The sequence below is a fragment of the Muscardinus avellanarius genome (assembly GCF_963383645.1).
Source record: "Muscardinus avellanarius genome assembly, chromosome: 11".
In the NCBI taxonomy this organism is placed as follows: Eukaryota; Metazoa; Chordata; class Mammalia; order Rodentia; family Gliridae; genus Muscardinus; species Muscardinus avellanarius.
In genome coordinates, this window is record NC_137797.1 from 94,818,402 (window position 1) to 94,843,837 (window position 25,436).

Sequence of the window (25,436 nt, forward strand, 5' to 3'; positions counted from 1 at the left end):
AAATGTAAAAATAGGTCTGGGAGTGTAGCCTGGAGGTAGCAGGGCTTCCAGGAATCCCAGTACCACACAAAAAAAGTGGAAACACATTCCCTGTTCACAGATTAGAATACTTAATATATTAAAATGTCAGTAGTATTCAAATTGAGCTACTGATTCGGTACAATATCTACCAAAATCTCAATGATTTTTTTGCAGAAATAGAAAAACCCATCCCAAAATTCATATGGAATTTCAAGGGATTCCAAATAGCTGAAAGAATTTTGAAAAAGAGAAACAATGCTGAAGAATCAGATTTCCTGAATTTTAAAACTTACTACAAGGCTACAGTAATCACAACAGCGTGTTACTAGAATACAGGCAGACATATAGTCGAATGAAATAGAATAGAGGGCCTAGAAGCAAACTCTTGCATGTATGATCAAATACTTTTTGACAAGGAACTAAGATCATTCAATGTGGAAGCCAATGGTACCAGAAAAAACTGGGTACCCACATGCAAAAGAATGAAGTAGGACCTTTAACTAATACCATAAGAAAAAAACAACTCATTAACAAACACAAATCAAAACCACAGTGAGATACCATCTCACACCCATTAGGATGGCTACTGCGTGTGTGTGTGGTACCAAAATAAAAAGAAGAAGAAAAAATGTAAAATTCTGAAAATTATTTGTATCTTCCTTTGCAAATTTCACAGCGCTTTCCAAGGACTGGAGCTCAAGGCAGGCTGGTTGCCATGGTATTTAGTGACCTCACGCATTCGCTCATTTAACAGGTTTTTATAGAATATGCACGTGGCGTGTTGTGAGCAGGTGAAATGTGGGTTGGGGCGCCTCTGAATAGGAAGACCCCCGGCCACTGGACGGTGAGGGCCAGGGTCCACCTTCAATTCCCTGTTGCCTTATTCCCAGAAAACAAGCTCAGGGGACGGTCCGGGTGTCACCAGGGCCCTCACCGGGATAGATCCGGAAGAATCCAGTTGAGCTGCCAAAATACTGCCAGGTCAGTGTAGGGTCTCTCTGGAAGTTCTCCACAAAGACAGGGTTCAGGGCTTCAGACATGTAGACTCCATTTAAAATGTCTGGGTCTGAGGGTTAGATCACAGAGGGGGCTTCAGGAGACACTAAATAGGAGGCAAGGGTGTTCACATTCAAGTGAAACACAGACACAACACACACACACACACACACACACACACACACACACCTGCAGTGGCATAGTTTATTTAATCATTTATTGGCACTGGGGATTCAACCCTCCAAGCTATCCTCCCAGGCATGTACTGTTATTATTATATTATTATATTTTATTTTGAAACAAGCTCTTGCCAAACTGCTGAGGCTGGCCTCACACCTGAGGCCTCAGCCTCCCAAGTGTTGGGATTACAGGCCTGCCGCGCCGTGCCTGGCTCCACAGTGACGGAGCTTAGCGCCTCCTTCTCTGTCTCACATGGGTGGCCACACTCACGCCCTCTACTCCGGAGGCGCTGAGTGTTCTTCCAGCCCACGAGCGATGGTTTGGATATGGTTTGAGCATAACTCAAAGGTTCATGTGTGGAAGTCTGGTCCCCCGTGATGGGAACTGAGCCTGTACTGATTGTGAATAAGAGCTGTATTAATGGCCAATAAGAATAAGCTTTCATACTTAGGTAAAACAATAAAACCCTTTTCTCTGCTTCTAAGCTGTCAGCCAAGAGCTGCAGCCAATACTGACCTCGGTCAGGTAGAAGCTAGCTCTTAGCCCAGCTAAATATGGAATGCTAAAACAAACACTAAATTCTCACAGAAGTTTAAAATTAAGAGGACATATACCATGTGAGCCCTGATCTTGTTAACCAAGTAACAAACACATCTTGGTCATAACAAAGGCTTGCACTACAGCTAATGGGTGGGCCTGCACCTGCATTAGGTCGGGGGAGGTAATAAGACTATTTTAACCAATAGGAATGGATGGAAGATAATGAATCTTCATAATCATGATAAGGGCTTGCACCTGCATTAGGTTAAGCAGGATGGGAGATAATAAATCCTTATAAAAACTGTTCTGTGTTCAAAACCCCAGTGCCTCACTTTCAAGGCACTCCATTGCGTCCTCTCTGATGCAGTGCTTTGTTCTGTCCCTTCTTTTTTTTTTTTTTTTTTTTGGTGTTACTGGGGGTGGAACCCAGGGACCTTCTACCTCCGGGCTACACTCCCAGAACTATTTTATACTTAATTTGGAAATAGGATCTCACTAAGTTGCTGAGAGCCTCACTAAAGCTGAGGCTGGCTTTGAACCTACGCAATCCTCCTGTCTCAGCCTCCCAAGCGCTGGGATTACAAGCATGCGCCACCACGCCCGGCTCGGTCCCTTCTTTCTACCTTTGTGATAAAAGAATTTGCTTAAGCTTGCAGCAGTATAATTCTTGCTATTTTTTCTAAACCAGCTAAGAACAAGAACCCACGTCAACATCTCAAACCGTTATACCCCATGTGGAGGGAGACGAGAGAGGTGGTGGAGCCTAGCTGGAGGTGACTGGGTCAGCGTGGGCACTGCCCCGGGAAGGAACTTTTCTGGTTCTTATGGGGACCCTGGATATTTCTCCTGAAGGGCTGTTGTAAAAGAGCGAGCCTGGTCCCCCTTCATTCTCCAGCTTCCTGTCTCACTAGTGATGACACTCCCACCATGACGCCATCTGTCACGAAAGATGCAGCCCGGGGCCTCCCCAGAGCTGCTGTGCTGTTTGGACTTGAAGCCTCCAAAGTCACGAGCTAGCTAAACCTTTTTTCTTTATAAGTAACTCAACCTCAGGTATTTTGTCGTACCAGAAGGAAACAGACTAATAGGCCATGCTTGTCTAGAATAATTTCTTTACTCATCCTTAGTCAAGGAGGTAGGAGAGACAGTTTATGACCCTGGAGTGCATCTCAGAAGAGTGGAGGTAAATTCATCAAAATCATCCAGCATCACCCCTACCCCCATGACTACCAAAAGGGTTCTAAGAGCAGGATAGGCCACAGCGCGGCCGCACACCTTTGTTGTACACGTTGGTGGGCAGCTGCACGTTGCTGATGGAGGTGTTCACCCTCAGGTTGCTGAAGTGCGCGTTCGGCTCCAGGACAAACTCGGCTCCCAGCTCCACGTACTGGCCCTTCTCGTCCCTCTCGTTGATCAGGACTGAATTGTAGTAGTCAAACTGGGGACAGAGGGTGTGACCCCAGGGACAGAGAGAGAGAGAGAGAAAGAGAGAGAGAGAGGGAGGGAGGGAGAGAGAGAGGGAGAGAGAGAGAGGAGGGAGGGAGAGAGAGGAGGGAGGGGGAGAGAGGGAGGGAGAAAGGGAGGAAGAGAGGGTGGAGGGAGAGGAGGGAGGGAGGGGGGAGAAAGGGAGGGAGAGGGAGAGGGAGGAAGAGGGAGAGAGAGAGGGAAGGTAAGGGAGAGAGGGAAGAAGAAAGGGGGAGGGAGAGAGGGAGGGAAAGGGGAAGAGAGAGAGGGAGAGGGAGAGAGGGAGGGAGAGAGAGGGAAGGTAAGGGAGAGAGGGAAGAAGAAAGGGGGAGAGAGAGAGGGAGAGAGGGAGGGAAAGGGGAAGAGAGAGAGGGAGGGAGAGAGAGGGAAAGAGGGAGAGGAAGGGAGGGAGGGAGAGAGGGAAAGGAAGGGAGGGAGGGAGAGAGGGAGGAAGAGGGGGAGAGAGGGAGAGAGGGAGAGGAAGGGAGGGAGGGAGAGAGGGAGGAAGAGGGGGAGAGAGGGAGAGAGGGAGGGAGAGGGAGGGAGAGGGAGAGAGGGAGAGAGAGAGGGAGGGAGAGGGAGAGGGAGAGAGAGAGAGAGAGGGAGAGAGGGAGGGAGAGGGAGAGGGAGAGAGAGAGGGGGGGGGAGAGGGAGGGGAGAGGGAGGGAGAGGGGGAGAGGGAAGAAGAAAGGGGGAGAGAGGGGGAGGGGGAAGAAGAAAGGGGGAGAGAGGGGGAGGGGGAAGAAGAAAGGGGGAGAGAGGGGGAGGGGGAGAGGGGGAGAGAGAGGCAGATCAAAGGACACTGCTGCGAGGAGAAGTGGGAAGGACAAGCTGCACCTGGAGAATCCAGGTGAGGTTCAGCTGCATTGTGTGTGGGCTCAGTCAATTGGATTTTAGTATAAATTGTCCCATTTCCTTCCCTCCCTCCCTTTCTTTCTCCCTTCCTCCTTCCTTCCTTTTTCTTTTTGTAGTGGGGATTGAACCCAGAGGCATTCTACTCTGAGCTACACTCCCAGCCCTTTTTATTTTATAATTTGAAACAGGGTCCAGCTAAGTTGCTGCAAGTCTTGCTAAGTTGCTGAGGCTGGCCTCGAAACTTCCATCCTCCAGTCTCAGCCTGCCACGTACTAGGTTTACAGGCACGCATCACTGTGCCTGGCCCGATTATGGCTTCGCTTCCCTGCTTGCTTTAGCGTGTGCAGACATAGCTAGAATTGGGAGGCAGAGACGGGCACAGACTCAAAGTGAGATGGAGACGAAGCCCTCATCAGCGCCATCAGTTCCCTCAGGATGGGGGGTGCTGGGCGCCCAGAACGGCACCCAGGGTCCCTGTGCCCACAGCCTCAGCGTTGGACTATGGCTCCCCTGTCCCACTCTGAGGAGCAGCAGTCATTTCTCTGTCCTTCCCACACAGTGGAGGGTCTGCTTGGGCTACTAGGTGTCCCTAACCAGCTCCAGGAGAGGACTCACCACCAGAGATGCGTTGAATTCATGGTTCAGGTCGGCCTCCTCCGCTACCTCCACCAGACTCTGAGGATGGGTAAAGGAGGCCGTGGGGCTGCAGTCAGTCACCGTGGGACCCAGAAGTTCCACTCCTAGCTCCATCCCCAACGCCAAGCACCCTTTCTCTTTCTCCTCTCCCTTCCCCTCACCCCTTTGGCCACGAGGAACCTTCCTGGTCCCCAAGTGCTCCGAAGGCCGCCTGGGCTCATGCCGATGGGCCCATGCTCAGGTGGCCTGGTCACTGGGCATCTAGCAAGCCTGGCTGGGCCAGGGAGGAACGAACGTGTCCCTTTCTCTGACAGGAAGTGACCTGGTTGGTGTAACCTGTAGACGCAGTGTGGTCTGAGTGTCACAGTCCCCACGTCAGCCAGCCAGGAATCAGACCATCCAAGACCACTGTGGTCCCCGAGAGGTCTCAAGACCAGCACAGCCCTCGGGGAGCCGAGGGCGAGGAGCGGAGGTGGGCGGCGCCTCCCGTACCTTGACGGCCTCCACTTTCCTGCGTAGCATGTTCTCCATGTCTTCTGAGAACTTCCTCACCAGCGCCAGGCCGTCCACCTCCTGGATCTTCAGGCTGGGCTCCACATCCTTGTATTTCTGATCAGGAGCAATGGACGGGCTTCGTGTTAGACCAGGACGCTCACACCTGATTCCACCTGGCCACTGTTCTCCTGGCAAACACATTCTCTCAACCTCCTCTTTGAATAATCACCCCAATAATGATAATAGCTGTCACTTTTCAAATGACCTCTGTGTTCTGGGGGCTCTAGACACATTGTAGTTAAGACCCTCATCCGGGAGCTGACCAAGGCTCAAGGTCAGTGACTTGACCAAGGTCAACGGCCAGCCCTGTGGGCAGTCCCATGCCCTGTGGGCAGAGCCTGCTACTACCCGCTCACACCCACAGTGAATCCACCCAAAGCCCAGCACACTGCAAGCTGCCCGTGAGAGCGTGTGCCCTGCGCACGCCGTGTAGACCTCAAGTCCCACAGTCCGAACACAGCCCAGCACCCCAGGGTGCTGAGGATGGCCGCCTGGCAAACGGCCAGAGAGCACGGGCGCTGGCTTCAGGTCCACTCTGCAGGCCCAGGGAGACCATACACATGACCACGTGAGTCGTCAATGCCCATTGACCCAGCTCTGCAGCCTCAGGGCCGTCCTCCCCTGTGAGACGAGATGTTCATACAGCTGTAGAGGATACTCTAGAGCGTATCTGCTCTGCGGAATGCTTTACCCCAACCCCACACGCTCACTTCTCTGCCTTCCTCGCCTGGCTTGGGAGGGTGCAACCGGGAAAAGTAAATGAGACTTGAGCCGGCTGCGGCTGCAGCACAGGGTGCGTCCTGAGCTGGCCATCAATGGGCAGTGTGAGGAGTGGCTCCACCCCAGCGCCTTCCGCCTTCTCCAGTCAGGACTGGGCTGTGGGGAGCTGCGGGGAGTCCTGCTGTTGGGGTCACGCACCCACTCAGAAGCTGAGATTTGGCCCCATTTATAAGATGGAGAAGATGCTTCTGGGGTTATGGTGAGGAATGTATCATGAGTATAAAGCTCTTAGTGCATGGAATAATAGGTCAGGGTGAGCTGTTATTACTATTAGTAATGTTGTTATTCTTATGATACTGGGAATTGAACCCAGGATCGCTCTACTTCTGAGTTATACCCTCAGTGCTATTTTGTTGTTTTATTTTGAAGAAAAGTCTTCCTACGTTGTTGAGGCTGGCCTTATCCCTGGGATCCTCCTGTGTCAGCCTCCCAAGTACTAGGATCAGGGCTCTGCCACCACGCTCCACTAAAGACAAGCTATTATTAAAACTGCTCTGGGAGTTATAACTACTAGAGAAAAACGAAGTTGCTTAATATCTAGTACAAGGACAGGCAGCCATTAATCTGTACACAGAGCATTTCATGAATAAAAGGGTGGAGATGCTGGAGCATGGCCTCGCTGTCAGCGTCCTCCTGCCCTGAGGAGGTGGTGACCATGTGGGCGCTCCCGCCATGGCTGGAGGGCCTGGGACGGAGGGCAGGCCAGCCCTCTCTGCATGGAGGCCTCTGTCCTCCCTCCTGCCTCTCCCTGGGGCCTGGGGGTCCCGGCCCTCTCCTGTCTGCCCTTCCCATGGTGGGTGTTGGGCTCACACCCCATCTGCCGGTCCCTCTGCTCCTCTTTATTTTTCACAGAACCCTCTCCTGCCCACCCAACAAATCCCTCCCGGGTCTCATTCCATCTGTGCACCGCCTTCCCGAGCGGCTGAACGACACGGCACTCCTGCCAGGCCACCGACCGCCCCTCTGACTCGCTCCACCTGCCTTCCTGGGCCTCATTTTCCCCATCTGAAAACCAGAAGTTTGGAAGAGGTGGTCTCTAAGGCCCCTCGAAGAATTGATATTGGGAGATTCCTCTTTTCCGCAAAGAAGGACACCACAGTCGATCCTCAAACCTTCCTGGGGGCCCCTGCGGGGGTCACTGACCTTCTGTAGCAAGAGGGAGCCTGAGTATTTGGTCACCGTGCCGTACAGATCCCTGCCGAAGGTCTCTGCCCACAGCTTCACTCTGAAGGGGATGAGAGCACGTGTGTAGACACACACACACACACACACACACACACACACACACACTCCAATACATGCACATGCAAAGCAAGTGTGTCCCACGGATACCCACTGAGATGCACACACAAACACAGAGACATATACATACAGAAGCCCACTCACTAATAGGGGCCACACATGCACACATGCACATACACACTAGCGTAGACCCTGAAACCCACACATGAAGATGCAGCCCTAGCCAGGGCAGGAGGACCAGGGCACCCACCAGCTGAAGGCTTAGCAACTGCCCTGGGGCTCAGCGGCCCCCTCTGCTGCGTCTTCTGCTAAAGGCCAGGGGCTGATGAGCCCTGGACCAAGCTTGACCCAAGCCCTCAAGGGCTCTGGCTTTGGGTGGAGACAGGAAAGGAGTGGGGGAGGCGCGGGGCAGGTCCAGGCCAGGGCAAGGAAGAGGCCAGCATGGAAATGGACCGCCTGGGCCACTGCTGCAGGACTCACTGAGCTGCTCCCTGTGTCCCTACTCAAGGCCAGAGGAGGCTGCACCTGGGCCTCAGAAGAGGCAGGATAGGGAGGAAGCCCTGACCTCCTTCTCACCCCCAGAGGCGCACTGGGACCCGGCCCCGGGGAGGGCCCTGGGGCGCGGGGTGGGCACACGGGGCCCCAGGTGCAGCAGCAGGATGGCTCCAAGATCAGCGTTCATTCAGTTGCTCGGCCAGTTTCATTGGGGTTGTATTACGTGACAGGCATTCAGCCGCACTCGGCACCTCCCTCAAGGATGCCTGGCTTCGTGGTCCAACAGAGGGTGTCCCCGTAAAAACGAGGCCAGGCTGACTGGGATTCAAGTGCGCTGGCCTTGTGAACTCGGAGGACTCAGCTAACCTCTCTGGGCCTTTGTTTCCTCAACTGCAGAATAGGAGTAATCTCACCACCTCCCTGGCTTGCTGAGTGGACTACAGACAGGTGTCTCGGGCAAAGCAGCCAGCACAGTGCTGGGAACCAGGGGGTTGATGTCGCTCACTGGGAACCCGACCTGCCCAAACACACCACTCCTCAAAAGAAAACGCAAGCACTGTGCGTATCTGGGCTCCCCATCCCGTCTCTGTTGGGACGGGGAGTTGGCCGTTGGCTCCACTGGTAGCCTGGCCATCACCCTGGGCTCTGGTGGCCGGACTTAGATAAGGACTGAGCAGGTAGTCCCTTTCGTCCAGAATGCTCTGCTCCCCTGTATATTAGAAATTCCTTAAATAGGGCCAACTTGAGTCTGGGACTGAACACCCCAGGAGGTGGCACAGTAATTTATACCAAGGCATAAATGACTGGTACCAGGTTCTTTCTGTAGCTGGTATCAATGGTGGGTTATAGAATATAGGCCCGGAAGGAGGCAGAAGGGCATAGAAAACAAGAAGGAGGCCACTGAGATCCAGTTCTGCCAAGCTCCTGGACAAGTCACCTTCAACCACTCAGAACTGCTTTACCCTTTCAGAATGACAAAATACACACTTCTTAACAAGGCCCCTGGAGAGTGCGACGGTCACCTTCAGAGCCAGCGCAGCCCCCTCCAAGCTGGCCGAGCAATTATCCTGGAAAGGGCATCGGCCCCGCGGGTGCTGGACAGGCGGCTCTGCGCCCACTAGGAGAGCGCGCCCCAAAGGTCAGTCCTGCTTACAGCCATCGGCTCTGGGAGGAGGCAGGCAGGACGACAAAACAGGCAGAGATTTGGGGAGGAGAGGAAGCCGGGGAGAAAAGACAGTGGGCAGCCCCCAGGGAAGGCCCCGAGGGGGAGCAGAGGATGGAGATACACCCGGTGCAACTAGGGGCCACCGAAGAGGGTTGACCGAGTGAGGCTTACGTTTCCAGAGGAATCTTGTTCTGACCCCGGGCAGGGGACAGGGAGGTGCTGGACAGCAACAGCCACAGGATGACCGTGCTCTTCTGCAGGAAGGCCCAGGCCCCGGGCCACGGGAGGTAGGGCACGCCGCTGTGGGAGCCAGGGCTGGGGTCAACCCTGAGGGGTCCGGGCATGTCTCTTCTGTTGGGCTCAGGGCAGGGGGACAGGGCAGAGCAGCTGCAGCCCATGAGCCCACTGGCTCAGGGCCGCCAGAGCTCCCTGCCGCAGAGCACTGGCCAGCCTGGGGGTTCCCAGCCTTCAGCTGGGTCCTGCAGGTTGGGGAGGCTGCTCTGTCCCTCTGAGGCTTCCAGAGAGCGGGAGGGGTTGTAACAAAATGAACCCCACTAATCCATGCCTGTCCTCTAATCCCTGCCTGACAGCAGAGAGGAGGGGTGCCAGGAGGTGGGCAGTGACCTCAGCAGGATTACCCTGATTCCAGCTCCTTCCATCAGCGCAGCCTTCTGCGTTAAAGAGGCAGGCCTATGTGGACAGAAGGCCCCTGCATCCAAGGAGATGAGGACCTGGGATGGGGCCCATGCAGCTGTGCTCTGATTGGCTATCACAGACCCTCCTGGAGGAGGGAGGGTCTGTTTGAGGCTTGAGGCTGGGGGAAGGGCCAGAGCCCCGGCTTCCAGGCTCACCAGCTCACTGTGGTTCGAGGACATGTTTGCTGCTGAGTCAGTGACCCCCCAACCCAGCTCACCCCGCGTGGCTTCTTCCCTTTCCTGAGAGTTCCTAGGGCCAAGTGTCTTTGTAAAATGTGCCTAAGTTGGCTCTTTTACAGTTGGTTAAGACCTCTGTCTCTGAGCAGCCTGACATCTCTTTCTGATTGTCCCCTGGTTGTCCTGTTGGAGCAGCTCACAAGAGGTTGAGTTGGGGAAGCACTTCATTTGGGCATAGTGGGATTTATGCAGGTCACCCACAGTACCTTGAATCGCCCTGCGAACGTGTCCAACAGCGCCCACCACTGGCCTTATGTGGTAGAGCATGAAAATAAGGCCCCCAGTTCCCTGAGCCCCCGTGGTGTGTGTGTGTGTGTGTGTGTGTGTGTGTGTGTTCTTTCAAAGGTCAAATAATATCAAAGTCAGCAGAGGACCTAGCTCTCACCGAGGCCTGGCTCGCACAGGAGTTCTCTCCTGTTAGGAAAATAGTTGATACTGAATGAATATAATTACGATCACGCCGTGTATTGGTTTCTTTTCTGATGGGAAGTACCCCAAATAGACTCGATCAGCTTTGTGGTGTTTGCCGGCACATGCTGATAGTGGTACCACGTGAGTCCTCTGTGAATGAAGCCACGGGCCTGCCGCGTCCCCTGAATCAGATTGCTTCTTAGTGGGATGGATGCGTCTTGTCTTGAGGAAATCTGGTGGCTCCGGCAAAATGGCACGCAAGATTGCCACCAACGCGGAGAACGCTCGGAGAAGCGAGTGTTCCAGGGACAAAACTCCTACACACATTCTTCAGAAAGTCAACGCCGTAGTACCAGCGCGCTCTGGGTACACAGTCGTGTGGCTCAGCGCAACGTGGCGGCGGTGCTGGAAGCATTTGAATCGTTCCCACGAATGCCTTCGCTTCAGATCAGTGTTGTAGAAAGAACACCAGACATCTCCAGGCGACAGGTCATGCACCGTCAGCCGAAACACTACGGGGCTGTGTGGGGAGGCACACACATAAAAAGATATGTCATGTGTGGGGCATTCATCGGCTTCTCAAGGTTTGTAATTTGGAATGATTTTTAAATTCTTATACCTTCACTTTAAAAATTTTTCCCTTATTTTAGAACAACATCCAGAGCATAAAATTTTCCATTACTAACCCCTTTTAAGTGTGCAGTACAATATTATAAATACGTTAGGCTGGGTATAGCAGCACACACCTGTAATTCCAGTACTTGGGAGGCTGAGATTGGAGGATCACAGGTTTGCAGCCAGCCTTAGCAACTCTGTGAAACCCTCTGCTACTTAGTGAGAACCTTTTTCAAAATAAAAAATAAAATAGGGCTGAGGGTCTAGCTCAGAGGTAGGATGCCCCTGAGTTCTATCCCCAGTACCACAAAATAAAATACATACATACATACATACATACATACATAATAGTGTATAACCATCACTACCATCCATCTCTAGAACTCTCTCCATCTTATAAGAATGAAAATATAATCTTCTATATATGTGTACATATGTTTGTACACACACACACACACACACACACACACACACACACACTCAGAGGCAGGCTCTCTGTCCACTAGGCTGCTATTTTTAAGTATAATCCCACTATCAATTAGCATATGAGTTTTACTGTTCCATGCAAAACTGAAACTATATTCTATTAAACAATAATTCCCCATTCACACATTCCCTGCGAGCTCCTTTCTGTCTCTTATATTGGCTACTTATATAAGTGACTGGCTCACTTTACTTGGCATAATACCTATAAGGTTCGTGCATTCTGCAGCACGTGTCTGAATTCGGCTCCCTTTTAAGGCTGTATAATAGTCCATTTTGCTTGCATGCCACAGTCGGCTCCTCTGTTCATCCCTCAGTGCATACTCGGTCCACCTTCACTTGGTCCAAAGCACCCTGATTTCTTCCCTGGATTATGGCAGCAGCCCTCCATTGCCTAAACTGGGAGGGCTTCTGCTTGCTCCCTGGGTTCAGGCTGCCCTCTGTGCTTGCGGAGGCTTGTCTGCACGGGCCACCGCTTGGAGTCTACTGCACTCTGACTTCCATTGAGCTCAGCTGACAGGGAGGCCTGGCAGGAGCCTAGACAGAGGGCTTTGAGTGTGGCCACCTCCCCTGGCCGTGTCCCTGGACCCAACAGCGCTGTTCCCTTCCAGAGGCGACCTCTGCACCCCTTCCTCCCTTTAGCCTCCGGCAGCTCCTTCCTTCCCTTGACCCGGGCTGATGAGGACGCAGTGGCTGCTGGGCCGGGCTCTCTACCGCTTTTTCCTCCATCCACACCTTCCAAGCAGCTCCTGCCTGGGCCAGCTTTGCCCAAATCGTCCACCGCGAGAGTCCCACTTCTTTCCTGCAGGCCCCTGTCTCAGCTGGGCTCCCTTCCCCCGTTGCCCCTCATCAGGCTGTTTTTCAATGCAGCGGCTAAGGGATCCCTTGGAAATATGAAGCCCCGTGGCTCTTCTGCTCCGAGGTGCCAGTGGCTGCCTACCTGACTTACGGGAAAAGACAAAGATTTTTACCATGACCTAAAAATTCTCACACCAGCCAAACTGGCGTCCTCCCTGACCTGGTCTCCTGCAACCTGCCCTGCCACACGCCGTCGCCTCGGTGGCTCCTCGATGCCCGTGGGCATGCCCAGCGTGCTCCAGCTCAGGACCTTGACCTCAAAGCTTGCAGGGCCCTGCTTCCCCCTGCAGAGCGGCTCCCCCATTTCCCTGGTATCTGTAGGTCAGGCTCTGCCTTGGTCCATTTTCTGTTGCTCTAACAGAACACCTGAGACTGGGTAGTTTATCAGGAAGAGAGTTTTGTTTTGGCTTCTAGGTCCAGAGGCTGGGAAGTCCCAGAGCACAGTTCTGGCACCTGCTTGGCCTCGTGCTGCTTTAACTCGTGCGGAGAGCAGAAGGGAAGTGGGGTACGTGAGACACTGAGGGGGTACCTGGCTTCACAGCAGCCCACTCTCGGCTAGCTAACCCCCTGTAAGCATGAGAGCTCACTCCACTCAGGAGGCCCTGTGCACATGACCCCCATTAACACCTCCCACCAAGCCTTGTCCCTTCCCAATTAAGGACATGGGGCATGGGTTTGGGGGACAAATTACATTCAAACCATAGCTAAGTCCCTGCAGGAAGAGACTTGGGTAGTGTAACTGGAAAGGCATTTAAGAGAGGGACTATTTATAAAGATGAGGGCCGGGGCCTGCGTGTCCAGGAGCCACCCCTAGACCTGCAGGACAGGGAGCGGAAGGCCGCTGAACCCTGGGAAAGCGGGCCACGCCAACAGGACTGGTCCAGGGATGGCGGTCCCATGGAAGGAGCTGGAGGGTGAGCGCCCTGCCATGGTTGGGTGTGAAATGTCCCCTGGTCTGTGCTGCTGTTGGAGGTGGTGGAGTCTCTAAGAGGGGGACCTAGCGGGAGAATGTTAGGTCACTGGGGGCTCACCTGTGAAGAGGATATTGGAACCCTGGTCCCCTCCTGTCTCTCTCTTTGCTTCTCAATTACCATGAGGTGAGCAGCTGCTCCACCACGCACCCGCCATGACGCTCTGCCTCACTACAGCCCAAAGCAACGGGGCCAAGTGAACATGGACCGAAGCCTCTGAGACCATGAGCCCAAACAAGCCTTCTCGCCTTTTTAATTGATTCTCTCAAGTTTTTTGTCATAGCAACAGAGAGCTGACTAATGCAGGTCCCCACTCCTACTCTGGCTCCCTCTGCCTTTCCTCTGCTCTATTCTATTGCCCCATTCACCCCTGTCACTGTGGCCGCTCAAGGCAGACTCCCAGGGCATGTGGAGGAGCATAAGGTCTTTACCCAGAGATAAAAAAAAATCCTTGAATTAGACAGTGATGATGGAGCACAACTTAGTAAATATTCAAGAAACCACTGGATTGCACGCTCTAACGTGGCAACTTTTATACTAACTGAATTACTTTTCTTGTCGTGTGTGTGTGTGTGTGTGTGTGTGTGTGTGTGTGTTTTACTGGGGATTGAAACCACAGGTATTCTAGTTCTGAGCTACACTCCCAGGCCCCCATTTTACTGTTTATTTAGGGTTCAATATAATGATATATCTGAGCTATACCCTTAGCCCTTTTTTATTTTGAAACTGGGTCTTGCTAAGTTGCCGAGGGTCTCACTAGTTGCTGAGGCTAGACTTGAACCTGCAATCCTCTGTCTCAGTCTCCCAAGTCCTGGGAATACAGGTGTGTGTCCCCACACTCAGCTTAATGTTTCTCTCTCTCTCTCTCTCTCTCTCTCTCTCTCTCTCTCTCTTTCTCTCTCTCTCTCTTTCTCTCTCTCTCTCTCTGGTACTGGAGATGGAACCCAGGGGCTTTCTACCCTCAGGCTACACTCCGAGACCTATTTTTATATTTTATTTGGAAACAGGGTCTCACTAAGTTGCTGAGAGCCTCACTAAGTAGCTGAGGCTGGCTTCGAACCTGTGCGATCCTCCTGTCTCAGCCTCCCAAGCGCTGGGATTACAAGTGTGTGCCACCACGCTTGGCTTAATGTTTTATTTTCAAAACAAGGTCTCACTAGGTTACTGAGACTGGCCTCAAACATGCAATCCTCCTGTTTGAAAAAAACTTTTAAGCTTGTATTTAAAAATAAATAAAAAGCTTCAAAGTCACATTTCTTTGTGTGTGTGTGTGTGTGTGTGTGTGTGTGTGTGTGTTACTGGGGATGGAACCCAGAGGCATTCTACCTCCGAACTACACTCCCAGCCCTATTTTTCTTTATTTTGAAACAGGGTCTCACTAAATTGAGGAGGGCCTCACAAGTTGCTGAGGATGGCCACGGACCTGTGCTCCTCCTGTCTCAGCCTTCCAATTACTGGCATTACAAGCGTGCGCCACCATGCCTGGCTAAAGTCACATTTCTAGTGAGTAAAACCTTCCCTGACCACAAGATGTAAAATTCTACCCACCCTGACTCCATATTCTTCTTCCCAGCATCTTAGATGCCTCCTCATCAGACACGCCCTCTGGTACGTTGTGTAGGCCTTGGGCTCACTTGCGGGCTCCTTCACTAGAGTCTGACCTTCACAAGGGGCAGGGACTCTGCTCTGTCTTGTCCCTGGCTGCACTTCCAGCTCCTCCTGGAATGATGCCCAGCACAAGTAGGTAACTATGTATGAAATGAGCCAGGCATGGAAAGCTAGCTGCTCTGGTTGGAGGCTTTGAACAGGTGTCCCAGGACTCTGGAAAACTGGAAACTGCCAGGTGGTCATGTGAATGCATTGGTTTCTTTTCTTTTATATTCTTTTCTCCTCCTCCTCCTCCTGCTCCTGCTGCTCCTCTTCCTCCTGCTCCTCCTCCTCCTTACTGGGATCACAGGTGTGCAGCCCTGCACTCAGCGCTGACTTCCTCTTGCAACACCTGGAACATTACAGAGGGCACCTACAGTATTTGTACATCCGTGTCCATTCAGCCTTATTCACAACAGATAACGGAAGAAAGCCAAGGGTCCCTCATGGATCCAAGTGTCAATTGATGAAGTATAGTAAAGGGTGAAAGTTCCTTATGTGAAACGTTTGGGACTAAAAGTGTTTTGGGTTTCAGTTTTTATTATTCAGCTATGTTTTCATAGACTTTTCTGGTTGAGTATCCTTAATCAGAAAATTTAAAATCTAAAATGTTATGAAATCCAGGAGTCTTTGATCTTGGGCCATCATTTCCAATTCTAATTTTGGGACTAGATTCACCCTTAAAAAGGTATCCAGACCAGAGGTGGTAGCATAGGCCTATAATTCCAGTACTTGGCAGGCTGAGACAGGAGGATCACAGGTTGACAGCCAGCCTCAGCTACTCAGTGAGGACCTCCACAACTTAGTGAGACCCTGTTTCAAAATAATAAAAAATAGGGCTGGGGGTGTAGCTCAGAGGTAGAATGCCCCTGGGTTCAATCCCCAGTACAAGAAAGAAAGAAAGAAAGAAAGAAGAGAGAAAGGAAAGAAAGAGAGAGAGAAGGCAGGCAGGCTAGTGGTGTAGTTCAAAAGTAGAACAACCCTGTGTTCAATCACTCGTACTGCCAAGAGGGTGGGGGTGGGGGGAAAAGAAGGAAAAGTGGCAGGAAATCTTTTCTTCTGCGACAGCACAGATGAACCTTGAGGGCATTTTGGTGGGTAAAGTAAGCTAATCACAGATAGATTAATACTGCCTGGTTCCTCTTAGGTACCAGGGCCGTCCTAAGCACAGGGATAGAAATCAGAAGGGCTACGGTGTGTGTGTGTGTGTGTGTGTGTGTGTGTGTGTGTGTGTGTGTGTGTGCGCGCGTGTGTTAATGGGCAGAGTTTCAGTTTGGCAAGATGAAAGGTGTACTGGAGATGGACTGCCGAGATGCTCGCAACACAGTGTGACTATTTACTATCTCTGAGCTGAACACTTAAAAAATGGCTTCGATATACATTTCATGTCATGTGTATTTGCAATTTTTTTTTAAGTGTGAAAAACCAGGGAGGGCACAGACAGCCCCCAGGAGCCCGGCCCTGCCGCAGCCCCGAGGAGCTCCCCGGTTTGCAGACACCCATCAGGGCAAAATGCTAGTTCTGCCAGATTCCAGACTTTGAAAGGAAGAGCACGTTTCCAGAGTCCTAACCCCTTTAAATCATGGCGCTGCCAATTTTCACTCTTGACAAAGGATAAGGAAGGGGCAAAAAAGGGTGTGAAGCCAAACACCCCGTCCGCTCCAGCCTGGCCTCCCTACGAGGGCCGCAGCGCCGCCCGGATCCAGGTAAGAAACAAGCAGTCCCTGCCATCAGCCTAGATCTGCGGGCGGGCACAGGCCGCGGACAGCAGCCTCTGGCTTGTCCCTTCTACCCGCGAGTCTGAGGCACCCGGAGGCCCCGGAGCAGAGGGCGGCGGGCTAATTAGAGGTAGAGGCGGCCCAGGCAGGAAGCAGCTGGAGCAGAGGCTGTCTGCCAAGCGCGCTCCCCGCGGGGACTGCAGGGCTATAAATACCTGGAAGGTAACCTGTTAGAGGAAAGGGGCGCGCATGCGCACCTGGGAAGAACCCGGAGAGACCGAGGCCGGAGCAGTGGAGGGAGGCGGCCCTGGGGGAGTAAGGAGGCGGGGGCGGCCCCAGTGAACTTCCACAGAGCTCTGCTGGGAGGCAGGAGCAGGGAAGCCAGCCTCCAGCCTCCAGCCTCCGAGGAAAGGCTTTGAGAGGGAAGACAGAAATGGGATGTGGAGACACACGCCTGTAATCCCAGCACTTGGGAGGCTGAGACAGGAGGATCGCACAGTTTCGAAGCCAGCCTCAGCTACTGAGTGATGTTCTCAGCAACTTAGTGAGATCCTGTTTCCAAATAAAATGTCATGGCCTTCTTTTACACCGTGCCCCACTCCCCTAAAGAAACCTCCATATCCCCCTATTTGTGCTTTCTATTTGAATACCTTCTCTACAAAAAGGAATTGAGGAAGAGATTCCCATCCCATAATTTATTTTTAGGACAGATGACCACCCTGTCACAAACCCACAAGTGAGCCACCATGTGGCCCAGGCATTGAGCTGTGTCACCTGGGGCCCCAGGACCAGACTCAGACTGGGCAAGGGATGTTGGCCATGCCCAAGACCAACCCACAACTCCTCCGTGGTGCATGGGTGATGGCAAGGCTCCTGCCTGACCATGTGGGCTGAGCCGCAGGGCAGTGGAGGGCAGAGAGCCTTGGCCCCTGAGGGCGGCTGGCATCAGCTGTGTGACTCTGGGCAGGACACGCCCCCCTCTGGGCCCGGCTTCCTCGGAGGGCTGGGTGGTCAGAAGTCTAGGCACAGGACCTTGGCAAATGCGCCCACTGCAGGCAGCCTGCACCTAAGAGGCCTTTGTGTTCGCCTGACTCTGCTGAGTCACGGTCTGCCTCCTACCCCCTGGTGCGGGGGACCCACACAAGTGGCCACTGTGGCCACACAGGACATCAGCGGACAGTCAGCCATGCGAAGAGGAATCTTGGCTCTCATCAGTTAGCCTTTTAACTGGGATAACTAGGGTAAGCATGCCGGGTAAACGAGGATCCACATTCGCCTTGCAATCTTACTCATGTTAGAAGTTTGCTTGACACACGGCAGAAAATCTGAGCGCTGGGGCTGCGTATGGAGTGGTGGAAGCCATGTTGGTTCCTAGAAAACAAACTAACTGTCCCCAGGCAGCTCTTCCTGTGGAGCTGGGATCACTCCTGGCTGAGAAAGGGGGATCCGAGAGGACCAGGGAGCCCTCTGGGCCCCCAATGGGGCAGGAAGGAGAAGGAATCCTGGGAGAGTCCTCTGGAAACCGGAAGACCCGCCAACTTCCCTCTGGCTCCCTAGTTCACCTTAAGCTTGTGCCTTTACAGCCACATAAGGTGAGAACCCCAAGGAGATGGGGGCACCGCCTGGGACAGTCCCTGCAGTAATGTCGGGGTGAGCTGCTGGCCAGGCCGCCAGGACCCAAGGAAAGTCAGTCCACAGGCCACACCTCTGCCTGGGCCTGAAAGATGGCACAAATAAACACAGACTCATCCAGCCATATCCTGGCGGTGTGATTCTCAAAGCTCAGGCTTTATCATTAAAAATGCCAAAGCCGAGCCGGGCATGGTGGCGCACGCTTGTAATCCCAGTATTTGGGAGGCGGAGACCAGAGGATTGCGGTTCACGGGCAGCCTCAGCTACTTAGTGAGGCCTTGTTTCAAAATAAAGAATAAAAAATAGGGCTGGGGGTGTAGCTCAGAGGTTGAATGCCCATGGGTTCCATCCCCAGACCTGCAAAAAGATAAAGAAAAAATGCCAAAGCCATAGTTGAGTGTGGTGGCATGTGTCTGTAACCCTGGTACTTGTGAGGCTGAGACAGGAGGAGCACAGGTTTGAGGCCATCCTCAGCAACTCAGTGAGACCCTCAACAACTTAGCAAGACCCTGTTTCAAAAGAAAAAGGGATGGAGGTGTAGCCCAGGTGTAGATTGCTTTTGAGTTCAACCCCTAGTACTACACAAACAAATATACAGACAGACACACACACACACACACACACGCACACACACGCACACACACACACACACACGCACGCACACACTTGTAAATAAATGAATGAAAAGATGCTGGGGGTGGGGTAGAAGCTGGAAGTTGTGGCACATGTCTATTATTCCAGCACTTGGGAGGCTGAGATAGGAGGATCACATGTTCATGGTCAATCTCAGCAATTTTTTTTTTTTTTTTTTTTTTTTTTGGTGTTACTGAGGGTAGAACCCAGGGCTTTCTACCTCCAGGCTACACTCCCAGACCTATTTTATATTTTATTTGGAAACAGGGTCTCACAAAGTTACCGAGAGCCTCACTAAGTAGCTGAGAGTGCTGGGATTACAAGCGTGCGCCACTACGCCCGGCTCAACCTCAGCAATTTAAGTGAGGCTCTTAGCAACTTTGTGAGAGCCTGTTTCAAAAAATTTTTCTTTAATTTTTTATTGGTGCATTGCAGCACTGCAGTCATATATCTTTTTTTTTTTTTTTTTTTTTTGGTGGTGGTGGTACTGGGGTTCCTGGAAGCCCTTCTATCTCCGGGCTACACTCCAAGACCTATTTTATATTTTTTTATTTGGAAACAGGGTCTCTTAGGCCAGCACGGCTTGCTTCGAACCTGCATGATCCTCCTGACTCCGCCTCCCAAGCGGGGATTACAAGTGTGTGCCACCGCACCCGGCCAGTCATATATCTTAATGGAGTACAAGATGGTGGAGGCATACATGCACACATCACCCAACTAGCCAGACCCTACCCAATTCCCACCCACTTTCTTCCCCCTCCTTCCTTCTCATGTTTGGCTTAGTGATTGATCTGATAAGTCTGTGAATGTACATCATGTACATTAGGGAATGTCCCTCTTCTTCCCTCCCATTCCCCTCGGGTTGCCTTATTTGCTCATCTATGGTTTCTCCTTCTTTATCTAAAGTTCCTCTTATGATCCTTTTTCTCCCTGGCTTCTGCATATCAGGGAAAGCATCCGATTTCTCACTTTTTGTGACTAATTTCACTTAGCATAACGTTCTCCAGTTCCATCAATTTCCCTGTAAATGACGTAATTTTGTTCTCCTTTATGGCTGAGTAAAATTCCATTGTGTACATATAGTTTTGTAATCCATTATAAAATATATGTAATTGATCTATTGACAGACATCTTGGCTGGTTCCTTAGTCTGGCAATGGTGAATTGTGCAGCTCTGAACATAGATAGGCATGCATTAGTTTGGTAGTTTGGTTTCCATTCTTTTGGGTAGATACCCAGAGGTGGTATTGCTGGATATATACTGTCGGTGTCAGCTGGTATAAACAAGGGCAAGTTGTGTTGTATTCAGTGGTGACGGCTGAGTGAGGAGGAAGGTGGTGAAGTAGTCAATGCCAGAAGAGGGTCAAGTAGCAGATAGGAGATTGAACACAACGAGCGTTGGAGTTTAGTAAGGTAATCTATAGTAGAGGTTAGAGAAGTTAGAGATAGTAAATATGTAATAGAATTCCAGTAACCAACGTAGAGTATTTACATTGATAAGAAGGAGATTTAAAATAAGACAAGAAAAAAAAAAGAAAAAGAAAAGGGATGGAGAGAAGAGAGTAGACACGTAGACGGGAAGAAGCTTGTGAAAGGGTTGGGGAAGAAAGTAAACAACAGGCACGCACACACAAATAACAAAAACAAAATAAAACATCTTTTCAAGTCGTTGGTTTTAGCTGGGGGTCTGGAGGCCGCAGGCCGGCAGTCCAATGCGGCCAGGCAAGATGACGCCGCCAAGGTGCTGGCGGCCACGGCCATTGGCGGTGGGCAGTGCTTTTCTGCTCTCTGATCTGCCTTCTAGCCTTATTTCCAATGCCTTTCAATTCTTGGTGCTCTGTTCAAACTTATGTTGCTTTCTTTCTTTTTTCAAGACGCTGTTATCACAGCAATAGAGATCAAATGTCTGCAGGACTGATGTGTGCTGCTCCTCTCAGTTGCCATCTTCCTGGAAGTCCTGTTTCAAAATTTAAAAAGAAAAATAAAAGGGCTTGGCATGTAGCTTGGAGGAACAATGCTGCTGGGTTCAATCCCCAGCATGCATGCACGTGCGTACACACACACACACACACACACACACACACACACACACGCAGTCTAACCCAGTGGCCATAGGGTGTTGTCATGCCCAAGGATGTGGTTAGGCCCTGACACTTATTCCTGGTGTGATCTTGGGCCTGACACAGTCAGTCTCTCCAGTCAGGATTCAAGGGAGAGGCTGCAGACAGGACTCCCAGTCTACCCGGGACGCTGTGGTTCCCCTGATCTGGGGCTGTATATATATATATATTCTCTTTCTTGATACTACATTATTTTTGTGCTTTTAATTAATATTGTTTCACCACCTCGGGTGCAGAGAATTCCCTGGGATGTGTTACTTTAATATTACGGATTTCGTACGTTGAGGTTGGATTTTCTTGCGTTTCAATTATTTTCACATATTAAACCGTCTTGTACTTTTGATTGTGTGAGGGGTTCTGTTTCACCCGAGGATCAGAACCCGCTCGGCAGGACACCCTTTGATCTGCTTCCTCCAGCTGCGCTCTGCCGGCCTCCATTCAGATGATTCAACTACTGACGACATTAGAACCTCCATGATTGATATTTCACCTTCAGGCCGCGTCGCATTGCCTGAGGTTGTGGGGGACATCGCAGATCCAAGCCACGACACAGGGTGAGTGTGTAAGAAAAGGACAGTCACGTGGGGAAGGGCGCTGGGCTCCAGGGGAACTTGTGTGCTCATTTTGAAGGAAGCAGGTAGATGCACTCCCTGGAGTATTATACAGTGATGACAAATAACAGGTTAGATATATGTGTGGCAGCAGGGATAAAAATTGAAAATGTGTTATTTGGTGAGGGAAAAACAGAATCAGATTCATAACACAATGCCATTGACACAAATTAAAATGTATACTTGGGGCCAGACAAAGATTTCTTTTTAAAAATTTTTTTGGTGGTACTGGGGGTGGAACCCAGGGGCTTTCTACCTCCGGGCTATACTCCCAGACCTATTTTATATTTTATTTGGAAATAGTGTCTCACTAAGTTACTGAGAGCCTCACTAAGTAGCTGAGGCTGGCTTCGAACCTGTGTGATCCTCCTGTCTCAGCCTCCCAAGTACAGGGATTACAAGCGTGTGGCACCATGCCCGGCGACAAAGATTTTTTAAAATGCAAAAACTACTACTAATAAGGGGAAATAGTAGCTTCCACTTCAATAAAATGAAGAACATTTGTAATAGTGTCAGAAGACACTTTATTTTGTGTGTGTGGTGCTGGGTTTTGAACTCAGGGACATTTTACTTCTGAGCTACACCTCCAGCCCAATTTTTTATTCTTTATCTTGAAACAGGGTCTCACTAAGTTGCAGAGGGTATCACTAAGTAGCTAAAGCTGGCCACAAACCCAGATCCTCCTGTCTTGGCCTCCCAAGTACTAGTATTACAAGCATGCACCACCACACCTGGCAGGAGACACTATTAAGAGACTGAAAAGGCCAAGCTGGGTGTGGTGGTGCACACTTTTAATACCAGTATACTTGGGAGACTGAAACAGGATCATGGGTTTAAGGCTAGCCTCAGAAATTTAGCTAGGCGCTTCACAATTTAGTGAGATACTGTTTCAAAATAAGGAAATAAAAAATAGGCCTGGGGGTGTAGCTCAGAGGTAGAATGCCCCTGGGTTCCATTCACAGTACTGCAAAAACATAAAAAATAAAAATAAAAATAAAATATAATGCTCCTGGGTCAATCCCTAGTATCACAAAGAGAGAGCCAGAGAGCCAGAGACAGAGAGAGAAAAAGAGAGAGATAGAGACAGACAGAGAGAGAAAGGAAAAGACAAAAAGTACATAGAAATAAGGTATTGCTCCTGGTAGTCAAAAAATGATTCATGTGATAATATAAAAAGCACTAAAAATATAAATATAGTAAAGCAAATACCTCAGTTTTAAAATGGGCAAGAGCCGTCGTGGTGGCGCACACTTGTAATCCCCGTGCTTGGGAGGCTGAGACAGGAGGATTGCACAGGTTCAAAGTCAGCCGCGCTGGCTTAAGAGACCCTGTTTCCAAATAAAAATATATATAAAAAAATAGGTCTGGGAGTGTAGCCCGGAGGTAGAAGGGCTTCCAGGAACCCCAGAACCACCAAAATATAAAAATAAAAAAAATAAAATGGGCAAAAAACTTGACCAGACATTTCACAGAAGACCATCTATGAATAACCAAAATACACATCTATAGAATACACGCTCAACAACTTTCGTTATAAGAAGAGTGCAGATGAAGATCATAGTGAAGCCCTCCTACCACCAAGATGGATACAACGTAAAAGGCTCAGACTATCTTGCTTGGCAAGGATGCATCTCCTTGGAACCCACGATTTTCCTGGAGGGATTATCAAATGGCACCACAGGAGCATGTGAGGGAGGGGAGATGTCTGTTACCCCTTGACTCCTGGAAATAAAGCAACTAAACATTTTGAGGTGCGTGCCTGCGGGGCCGTCTGAGCTTCTCTCTCAGGGGTGTGAACCCACAAGGAGAACTGCGAGTTGTGGGGTGAAGAAATAAATAAAGAAAGAAAGAAAATTTAAAAAGGTCCTTGTCCAAAACAATGACAAAGGTTTGTATGAACTAAGAAGTATAATTAACTCAACTTCTGTGTACTCAAGGTGGGGGAACAAAAGAGCAATAGTGGCAGAATAGTGGGGGTGGAAGCTAAGGCAGAAAGCACACGGCTCTCGGGACTTGAACCAAAAGAGCAGAGAGGGTCCGTGGCTCACATCCCGCCCCTCGCCCTCAGCCCGCGTATCCGTCAGTTTCACATCACTGTAATGAAATGCCCGACACGAGCTACTTATAAAGTAAAGATGGGTTATTCTGGTTTGTGGTTCTGGCTGTTCAAGTTCAAGCACGACGGGGCTGTTGGTTTGGGCCTCCCTCTGGTGAGGGTGGACACCATGGCAAGAGCACAGGTCAGAGCAAGTTCACATCGCCAGCAGGAGGCAGAGAGAGATGGAGGCCTCAGCCCTCCAGGGAACCTCCGTGACCTAAGGACCTGCCGCTAGGCTTAGTCCGCTTTTCCATCCCTGTAACCAAAATACCCAAGTCAGCAACACAGAGGAGGAAAGGTTTATCTGGGCTCAGTTTCAGAGGTTTGTGACAGGCTGACGTCGTGGTGGCTCAGCATGTGTGGAGGAGAGCAGCTCATCTCATGAGAGCCAGAGCGAGAGAGAGGGAGAGAAGGGACCAGGGGCAGATGTCCTCCCAAGCCACGCCTCATCTGCCTAAGTTACTACCCAGCAGATCCATCAGAATTAGTCATTCTTTAGCTGGGCGTGGTGGCACACACTTGTAATCCCAGTGCTTGGGAGACTGAAACAAGAGGATCACAGGTTTGCAGCCTGTCTCAGCTGCTTGGACCCTGTTTCAAAATAAAAAAGAACAGGGCCATAGCTCAGAGGGAATATCCCTGGGTTCTCTCCCTAGGTCTCCCCTCACATATAATTGATTAATTCTTCAGAGGATTTATCCACTGGTGAGACTAGAACCTTCATGGTTCAGTTATTTCACCTCTGAACATGTTTATATTGCCAAACACGAGCTTTTTCAGAGGACCTTTCATATCCAAACCAGAACCACATACAGGGGACACACATTCAGACCGTAGCAGCCCATTACCGAGAGCAGGCTCAGAGTCAAGATGGAATCTATGAGAGTGACAAGTGAAAATAACTGTTTCCAAGTCTGACCATTCAAAGTCAAAGCTTCTCACTCTGCCAAAGACCCGACACTTAACCCAAACTAAACCATGTCCATGCATTTATAGTTACCCTCACCCCCAAGTCCAGCTTGGAAGACACTCACGCAGCCAACTTCAAGTGCCGTTTGGATTCTCCAGGTAAGAACCTGTTGTCACTGGCCAATGGGTCAGAATCCTGATGTCTGTTCAGAAACATTCTTGCGTACCACCAGCGACAGTCCCCAGGGGGACAACTGTTGGTCCAGAAGGGACCTCACTTTGTGGGATTTCAGTAACATAGTTGTTTTGAGTAGAATTGTGTGCCCTCTCCCATTCATACGTTGGAGTCCTGGCCTCTGGGACCTAAAAATGTGACCATATTTGGAAACAGGGTCCTTGGAGATGCCATTAGTCTAGTTGGATGGGTCTCTCATCCAAGATGACTGGTGACCTCACAGGGGAAGTCTGGACACAGCACAGAGGGAGAGCAGCATGTGGAGAGGAAGGCAGAGATTGGGGCCAATGCTTTGCCAAGCCAAGAACTGTCAAAGATCACCAGCCACAGTCAGGCATGGTGGCACACACCTGTAATTCCAGTAACTGGGAGGACCACAGGTTCAAGCCAGTCCCAGCAACTTAGTGAGCCCCTCAGTGACTTAGTGAGACCCTGTTTCAAAATAAAAAAGTATATATGAAGGGCTGAGGGTATAGCTTGGAGGAAGAATGCCCCTGGGTTCAATCCCTAATAGCCCCCCAACAAACCCCAGGAAACCCCAGCCACTAGGACAGAGACTTGGAGCAGGTTCTGCTTCTCCGGCCTCAAATGGAACCCACCTGGCTAACACCTCCATCTTGGACTTCCGGCATCCA

At 50.8% G+C, this 25,436-nt stretch overlaps 1 protein-coding gene across 1 annotated transcript in view; it reads right to left on the minus strand.

Annotated features, from left to right (window-relative positions):
- CACNA2D4 (calcium voltage-gated channel auxiliary subunit alpha2delta 4) overlaps positions 1 to 9,273 on the minus strand; it is a gene marked incomplete at both ends in the record, with an annotated part of 119,909 nt that extends 110,636 nt beyond the window's left edge. Inside the window, 6 exons of the mRNA XM_080704954.1 lie at positions 956 to 1,087; positions 3,013 to 3,175; positions 4,672 to 4,731; positions 5,185 to 5,301; positions 7,171 to 7,252; positions 9,101 to 9,273. Coding sequence (XP_080561080.1) covers positions 956 to 1,087; positions 3,013 to 3,175; positions 4,672 to 4,731; positions 5,185 to 5,301; positions 7,171 to 7,252; positions 9,101 to 9,273 — 727 coding nt within the window. The remainder of the gene's footprint in view (positions 1 to 955; positions 1,088 to 3,012; positions 3,176 to 4,671; positions 4,732 to 5,184; positions 5,302 to 7,170; positions 7,253 to 9,100) is intronic.
- Positions 9,274 to 25,436: the final 16,163 nt, after the last annotated feature.